Below are 8,947 nucleotides of genomic sequence, written 5' to 3' on the forward strand. Positions count from 1 at the left end.
GTTAGGGGGAGCGGGCGGGTAAATGGAGCTGGGGCCACGGCCAAATTAGCCATGATCTTGTTGAATGGCGGAGCAGGCTCGAGGGTTAGATGGCCTACTCCTATTCCAAATTCTTATGTTCTTATGTTCTTATGTACTGGGAATCCTGTCCATGGCCATGATATTGGGAATCCTGTCCATGGCCATGATACTGGGAATCCTGTCCTTGGCCATGATATTGCGAATCCTGTCCACAGCCATGATACTGGGAATCCTGTCCATGGCCATGATATTGGGAATCCTGTCCACAACCATGATACTGGGAATCCTGTCCATGGCCATGATATTGGGAATCCTGTCCACAGCCATGATACTGGGAATCCTGTCCATGGCCATGATACTGGGAATCCTGTCCATAACCATGGTACTGGGAATCCTGTCCATGGCCATGATACTGGGAATCCTGTCCATGGCCATGATATTGGGAATCCTGTCCATGGCCATATGGCCATGATATTGGGAATCCTGTCCACGGCCATGATATTGGGAATCCTGTCCATGGCCATGATATTGGGAATCCTGTCCATGGCCATGATACTGGGAATCCTGTCCATGGCCATGATATTGCGAATCCTGTCCACAGCCATGATACTGGGAATCCTGTCCATGGCCATGATATTGGGAATCCTGTCCACAACCATGATACTGGGAATCCTGTCCATGGCCATATGGCCATGATATTGGGAATCCTGTCCATGGCCATGATATTGGGAATCCTATCCATGTCCATGGCCATAATATTGGGAATCCTGTCCATGGCCATGGTACTGGGAATCCTGTCCATGGCCATGATATTGGGAATCCTGTCCATGGCCATGATACTGGGAATCCTGTCCATGGCCATGATATTGGGAATCCTGTCCATGGCCATGATACTGGGAATCCTGTCCATGGCCATGATACTGGGAATCCTTTCCATGGCCATGATGTTGGGAATCCTGTCCATGACCATGATATTGGGAATCCTGTCCATGGCCATGATATTGGGAATCCTGTCCATGGCCATGATACCGGGAATCCTTTCCATGGCCATGATGTTGGGAATCCTGTCCATGACCATGATATTGGGAATCCTGTCCATGGCCATGATATTGGGAATCCTGTCCATGGCCATGATACTGGGAATCCTGTCCATGGCCATGATATTGGGAATCCTGTCCATGAGCATGATATTGGGAATCCTGTCCACAGCCATGATATTGGGAATCCTGTCCACGGCCATGATACTGAGAATCCTGTCCATGGCCATGATATTGGGAATCCTGTTCATGGCCATGATATTGGGAATCCTGTCCATGGCCATGATATTGGGAATCCTGTCCATGGCCATGATATTGGGAATCCTGTCCATGGCCATGATATTGGGAATTCTGTCCATGGCCATGATACTGAGAATCCTGTCCACAGCCATGATACTGGGAATCCTGTCCATGGCCATGATACTGAGAATCCTGTCCATGGCCATGATATTGGGAATCCTGTCCATGGCCATGATACTGGGAATCCTGTCCACGGCCATGATATTGGGAATCCTGTCCATGGCCATGATACTGGGAATCCTGTCCACGGCCATGATACTGGGAATCCTGTCCACGGCCATCATATTGGGAATCCTGTCCACAGCCATGATATTGGGAATCCTGTCCACAGCCATGATATTGGGAATCCTGTCCACGGCCATGATGTTGGTAATCCTGTCCACGGCCATGATATTGGGAATCCTGTCCATGGCCATGATATTGGGAATTCTGTCCATGGCCATGATATTGGGAATCCTGTCCATGGCCATGATACTGGGAATCCTGTGCATGACCATGATATTGGGAATCCTGTCCATGGCCATGATATTGGGAATCCTGTCCACGGCCATGATATTGGGAATCCTGTCCATGGCCATAATACTGAGAATCCTGTCCATGGCCATGATACTGGGAATCCAATGGCAGCACAAACTTGGTGTCTGAATATTGCCTCATAATCCCCACTTAACATCTAAAACAATAGTATTATTCCATTAAAAAGTGTACAATTTTAAGCAGCCTTTAATGACATCTATATAATTATCATAATGCCATATTTCAATATGGTTAGAGATCATAGAGTTTAACATGAGCTGCGCACTTTTTTTGGACCTTTGCATCTATGGAAAACAAAGAATAAAACGCTATGGCTAACAACAAAAATGTATCTGGTGGGAGGTGGCGGCGGGGGGGCTACTTTAGCTTCACTGAATCTGTCTAATGCCTCATGAATTCTTAAGCCTCTGTGTCACTGTTCTTGCGAGAAGCGGAGTTGATCGTGATTGCTGAGTTCCTCCAGTTGTAGAGACCGGCGGACCCCCTCCGAGCCATGTTGGTAAGCTGTAGTTGAAAGTGATCTCCCAGATGGCAGTAAATAAAGGGGTTGATGCAGCTATTTGCAAAACCGAGGCAATTGGTGATTGGCATCGCAGTTTCGATCACGGTGATGGTCTGGCAATCGGTGATGAAGTTCATCCTTGACAATGCATCCATAAAAGTTAATACATGGAACGGTAACCAGCAGATAAAAAAAGACAACACGACTGCAATCACCATCCACAGTACCTTGTCTCGTTTGCACTTGTTGGATTCTGGTACTTCCATCTTCATCAGATTATAGGCAACAGAACCATAGCATGCACCTATTATAGTGAAGGGAACGAAGAAGCCCAAAGTATTTTTCATCAAAGACATGGCTGCAGGCCAGTGATTGGGGGGATAAACCATTGCACACAGCGTGCTTCCTTTCCTCTCATTGTAATGGGCACCTCGAAAATAGAGAGTAGGAAAGGTTGCAACCAAAGCCAAAGTCCATACAAGGATTGTGACGCAGCGAGCTTGGCATTGGGTTCTTTTGGACTGGGATCCGAAAGAGTGGAGTATTACCATGTAACGATCAATACTCATGCACATAATGAAAAATGTACTGGCGTACAAATTCAGAGCCACAAGAGAGCTGCATATTTTACACATCACTGACCCAAAAAGCCAATTGTACCCAGTAGCATAATAAACTGCCCAAACTGGCAGAGTGGCTAAGACGATCAGGTTGGCAACTGATAAGTTGATAATGTAGATGTTAGCAACAGTTTTCAAATAAGCGCGATGGCAAAGGATGGCGATTATCACACTGTTCCCAATGAAGCCCAAGATAAAGATGATGCTTAAGACAGCTGGGATGAAATTGGAAATATACTGGGTTGACACAATGACGCGGCATTGTTGGCCAGACACATTGTGTAGGGGAGATGTAGTAAACTGCGAATAAGATGTATCATCAGCAATTTCTGTATTATAGACAGTAGAGGGACTGGAAAACAATGGGTCCATCTCTGTTGAGGCAAGGTCTCTGCTGGCAAAGCTTTCTCTTCGTTGTTCAACCTGCAAAACATAATATAAATCAACATTCTTAATACAAGGATAAGGATTTTAAAAATCAGCTCCATTCTCATGTTACAATGACTTCTAGACAATGCCTGGATTTGCAATGAGCTAGGCAATTAAACAATGCTTAAAATAGTATGTGACTCTAATAACCTTGTTGTGAAAGGCACTTGATCCAATAGGGGTGACATTTTAGCAAAAAGGTAGGCACAAGTACAAATATGCTGTTCCACTTTATGTTCACATCTACTTTCTCACTGAACAAGCAGGAGCAGCAATACTTGATGATGGAGAGATAGATAATAGATCGATTCTCTGTTTCATGAACATATCATTGTGAGGTTTCCTGCACATTTAATGATGCTATTAATTTGGCATTTTTAACATAATTAGTTTAGCACAAACTGCCGGAGATGGAGGGGGCTGTTATATACATCTGCTGCTGCCGGTGCAATGTGATGTGGAGTGGGCATGTTAGAGTTACATTTCTGGCTACGTATCACACTGAGGTCAGAAATGAAGGAGCTCTGCTCCCTGAACAGATACCTTTCAATATCATGAGAACATCTGTACTGTTAAATTGAAAAACACAACTTGCCTTTAACACACGGTTGTCCGTGACTTCCCCATGATTTCTAAATGCTCACAAATGTTATCTTGAATTAGAGTTTGCCCACAACTAACGCTAGACTAACTGGTCTAAAGTGATATAGTTTATCCTTGACTCCTTTCTTTAACAGAGATGTTACACTGATTACTCGCCAGCCCCACAGCACAGTTTGTATCTTTAAGGAGGATTGACTTATGAAGATAGGTTGGGCTTCTACTCATTGGAATTCAGAAGATTGAGAGGTGATCTTAGCGAAACGTATAAGATTATGAGGGGGCTTGACTAGGTGAATGCAGCGAGGATGTTTCCACTGATAGGGGAGACTAGTACTAGGAGGCATAATCTTCGAATAAGGGGCCGCCTATTTAAAACTGAGATGAGGAGGAATTTCTTCTCTCAGAGGGTTGTAAATCTGTAGAATTTGCTGCCTCAGAGAGCTGTGGAAGCTGGGTCATTAAATAAATTTAAGACAGAGATAGACAGTTTCTTAACCAATAAGGGAATAAGGGGTTATGGGGAGCGGGCAGGGAAGTGGAGCTGAGTCCATGATCGGATCTGCCATGATCATATTAAATGGTGGAGCAGGCTCGAGGGACCGTATGGCCTACTCCTGCTCCTATTGCTTATGTTCTTAAGTTCTTATTGAAAGTTATGGACCGAGCCTCTATCTCCTCTCTGACTCCTTTGAATAGTTGAAGGGGCAGCCATCATAACTTATCCACTTTGAGTTCTGCTAATATTTCAAAAACCAGTTCCTTTGCTACAGTTAGTGTTAGCAGTTGTTCCATGAGCTTCTCTGGTACACTTATGTTCTCATTCACACCATTATTTGTAAGAACCAATGCAAAATATTTATTAAATATCTCAGCCTTACCTTCATCTGCCACTGTTAGTCTTCTTGTATAATCCCTCCATGGTCCTAGTCTTTTATCAAATATTATTTTACTTTTTATTTCTGTACATCACAAGGATAATTGATAGACGGCCACCCACCTGCATATCATTTGCTGGCATTTTTTACATTCTCTTTTAGCCCTTTGAAATTCTGTTTTCATCCTCCTCACAACACATTTTATATTTCTCATCTTTGGTATTATTGCTTAACATTATTTATTCTCTGTTTAAATTGGAACTCCAGTACGCTTGCACCACTTTGCTCTAAACACACATTTTAACTAAATTGCACGGTGGTCATCGAAGTACTGATCTGCAGTTTTCACAGGAAAAGGAAAAGACAGATCGAAAAAGAAATAAGTCAATCCTGAAAACTCCAAATATAAATCCCATAAGATTCTGAAATCCCATGTAATAGAAACAGGACATCATTTATCACAATCTAATATCTTTAATTATAAATGGACGGACTCATGGAATGAGAGTCCCAAAGCCCCAGTTAAAATCATGCAATCCCATGTAAGAGAAAGGGAATTAGTCACCATAAAACATGAACTCAGCTCAAGATCCAATTGCTCCAAAGACCTAACTCACCTACATGTAGATTACCCTCACTCTGTTTCTCTGTCTCCAGGTGTTGCCTGGCCTGCTGACTGTTTTCAATATGTTTTGTTTTTATCACCTTGATATGTTATTTAAATGAAGCCAGACAGCTTTAGATTCCCTCTTAAAATATTGTGTCTCATTTTTGTTTGTATACCAAATATTCGGGTAAATGTATTTAACTGACAGCGCTAGCGGTGATCTCAGACTAACGGTTGTTTTGAACTGTGAAACTTCAAATGCCCATTTTCCTTTTTCTGTTTGTCTCAAATGTGATGCCTGACAACTTTATGCTAAATGGCCAAGCAAGATTGCTTCCAAAATCAAAACGGTTTTAAGTATCTAAACATTTTACTTTAGCTTACCAGGATCGGGACCTTGGACGAGAGGCGAAGTTTTTTGCTGGATGTTTGTCAGGAGTTGGTTGCAGATACCCAGTGCTCTCTCTCTCTCTCTTAGGCGATCCCTCGAATCAAGGATGACTTGCTTCCATGCCAAAAAGTGGCCCTCGTGTCCTCCTTTATATTCTCTCAACAGAATCACATGATGTTTTTTGTATCCGGATGGAATTTTACAATACATGGGACAGAATCTTTGGCAGTACTTGTTTTGACAGCAAAAATAACTTAGACATTATCCTCCCTGGCCTTTCCCCTGTGACAAGAGAAGAGTTCAGAACTTCCAAACAAAACTATTGATTATATAATGTGTAGACATGTTTAAATTAATTCCTTGTACATTGACACAGTCAACCTGTTCTATTTCAAAAGTTCTCATGGAATGTAACTCATATGTTTAAATGTGCCACAATATATTTCACCAGCCTAAGTAAAGATATTACAGCTTTTGGATTCCAGTGAACAATTTAAGCAGGTTACATTTGATGATTACAATCAGTTTGTCACTACATCGAAAAAATGTACTGTTCGTGCTGCATTGTTTCCTGATATACCCCTCGCCACCCAGCCCACATACTCGGGCTGCATTTAGTAAGTCAGCTAAGCTTAACAGTATTAAGTGATAATTATGCTGAAAGAGAAAAAAGAAAGAACTTGCATTTCTATGGCGCCTTTCACAACCTCAGGATATCCCAAACGCTTTGCAACCAATTAAATACTTTTGAAGTGTAGTCACTGTTGTAATGTAAGAAACACAGTAGTAAATTTGAGCACATTATCCCACAAACACCAATAAATGACCAGATCATCTTGTCTATAATATGTATATCATAGAATACTACATCACAGAAACAGGTAATTCAGCCCATTAGGTTTGTCCTGGAGATTTTCACCATGAGCCACCTAGTCTAAATTTTACTCAGCTGCTCTCTCGTCTCATGCCTTTTAATATCCTTTTTTTAAACAACTATTTAATTCCCTTTTAAAATAATTTGTAGACTACTTCAATAATGGTTTGTGGCACAGAATTCAACAGTTTAACCATCTCCTGTGGAAATAATTTGTTTTCTAGCTCCCATTAAGCCTTTGCCTGATCATCTTCATTTTTTGCTCTCTTATTATCATCTCGCCCACATTTGATATTTGAAGCTGTCAACTCAACAGCTGAGTCAATGGCCACTGAACTCCCATCTCAGCTTGATAAACGTGGTCCATGACCAACGTGGACCCCCATGGGCGAGCTGTCAAATGCAAAAGGTAAGCTGAAAATCATTCTTAAGTGGTTCTCAACAAGCCACTAACTACTTGAATTGTGTCCCCTGCTGTGAACCTGCCACTGTGTGTTGGGTCTGCTCAATGCTGACAGACCCGACATCGGGAAAGGTGCATGGCGGAGGTTCACAGCGGGCTCACAAAAAACTAAATCACGCTTGATCTGCTGGCTTCTTTACATAAGTTTCAAGACATGTCTGTGACACTTTAGGAGTCACACTTTGTCACTCATGTAAATATCAGCAGCAGTATATAACAGCACAGAAAGAAAGATGATAATTTCCTGCTGGTTTCTTCTGACTTTGGGGAGGTTCCAGAGATTTACAAGATTCGCAGGGAAACTTCTCCAGCAACTAAAAATACTTTCTATTTGACCTCAAGATTTGCCCAAAAGCAGTTGGACTCTGACTGACAGCAAGTTGTGCCTATTTAAAATAATTAGCTTTGGTAGCTTGAAAGGGACAAGTCACATTAAAACATCCACCTTTGCAGCATAGAACTATATTGCACATTACATGATAAAACGCCATAAGAGATCTGCGCATACATTAAAGATACATTTGAGTAGTTCTACAGCTCAGTGTTTACATTTAAAGTCAAGTTTGAAGAGATGGGAACCAGTTCCAAGTTGGAAGTAGGCAGGTAGCCAACATACTTTGTGTGGGCCTCAGGCAAAGTCTTCAGTTCCGCCATTCGGCATCTGTTCAGAAGACACATGGGAAAAGCTCAATTCAGGCAATATTCCAGAAAGTGAAATATACTGCTTTCATATGCAGGAGTTGCCTATTTTTATATTGAATATAGATATATTTATTTTGCTTGAGAAAGCTTACATTATAAATCACTGTCAAAATCTACTGCTGACATTGGCATAGTCGAAACCAACCGCCTCAATCAAATGTAGGCTGAAATAGTGATGGCTTTACCTTATGAGAGCAACATTCTTTTTCATTTGGTGCAATGATGTAAGCATCTTTTCAATCAGCAAGTTTCCCACACTTTTCACTCACAGTTGATTAATGTTTGTACCATCTCTGAAAAACCACTTATCTAACATATACACAAGTGTTACAGCCTTAAAGCTATATGTAACATTTTGGGGATTCATTGAACATTCCCCTCGGCATCAAGAAGCAATGCTTGAGGTGAATCCTCACTCCCTACGTGACCTTCTGCCCACAATATCTAGTGAATAGTTACTGCTATTAGTTCTCTGGAATTGGCAGGAGCTTCCTCACGCTCTCCCAATCTTCAGATCATAGAAGAATAACTATTATGTCAGGCCATGTGACAGTGCTATAAACCAGTGGTTCTCACACTGGGGTTCGCGGACCCCCGGGGGTCCATAGAGACTTCCCGAGGGTCCGTGGAATAAACCCCCAATCAGTGATGGGGAGCAGTAAAGTGGTCTCGGCCGCAGCAGTGGCTCGTAGTGGATCTTGAGCTTTTTGCAGACCACTTTCTGTGTCAGTCATGTTCAAACCCAATGATCTGGTCATTATCACATTGCTGTTTGTGGGAGCTTGCTGTACGCAAATTGGCTGCCGCATTTCCTACATTACAACAGTGACTACACTCCAAAAGTATCTCATTGACTATAAAGCACGTTGGGACATCCAGTGGTCATAAAAGGCGCTATATAAATGGAAGTCTTTGTTATTTCATCTGGGCAGCACTTGAATAATCAATGCAATTGTAATTTTTAAAAATTAGTGCTTTCAAATCAC

The 8,947-nt window shown here is 42.1% G+C and overlaps 1 protein-coding gene across 1 annotated transcript; it reads right to left on the bottom strand.

Annotated features, from left to right (window-relative positions):
• Positions 1-2,019: 2,019 nt before the first annotated feature.
• agtr2 (angiotensin II receptor, type 2) lies at positions 2,020-6,021 on the bottom strand. Its single transcript, XM_070882123.1, has 2 exons — positions 5,916-6,021; positions 2,020-3,440 (listed from the first exon to the last, which is right to left on the bottom strand). The coding sequence occupies exon 2, from the start codon at positions 3,387-3,389 to the stop codon at positions 2,295-2,297; it is 1,095 nt and encodes a 364-aa protein (XP_070738224.1). The 5' UTR covers positions 3,390-3,440; positions 5,916-6,021; the 3' UTR covers positions 2,020-2,294.
• Positions 6,022-8,947: the final 2,926 nt, after the last annotated feature.

The sequence above is a fragment of the Pristiophorus japonicus genome, chromosome 6 (genome assembly GCF_044704955.1).
Source record: "Pristiophorus japonicus isolate sPriJap1 chromosome 6, sPriJap1.hap1, whole genome shotgun sequence".
Lineage (NCBI taxonomy): Eukaryota > Metazoa > Chordata > Chondrichthyes > Pristiophoridae > Pristiophorus > Pristiophorus japonicus.

What these genes read in the sequence shown, in the direction of transcription:
- agtr2 (XM_070882123.1), bottom strand. Translation starts at nt 3,389, where the DNA reads ATGGACCCATTGTTTTCCAGTCCCTCTACTGTCTATAATACAGAAATT.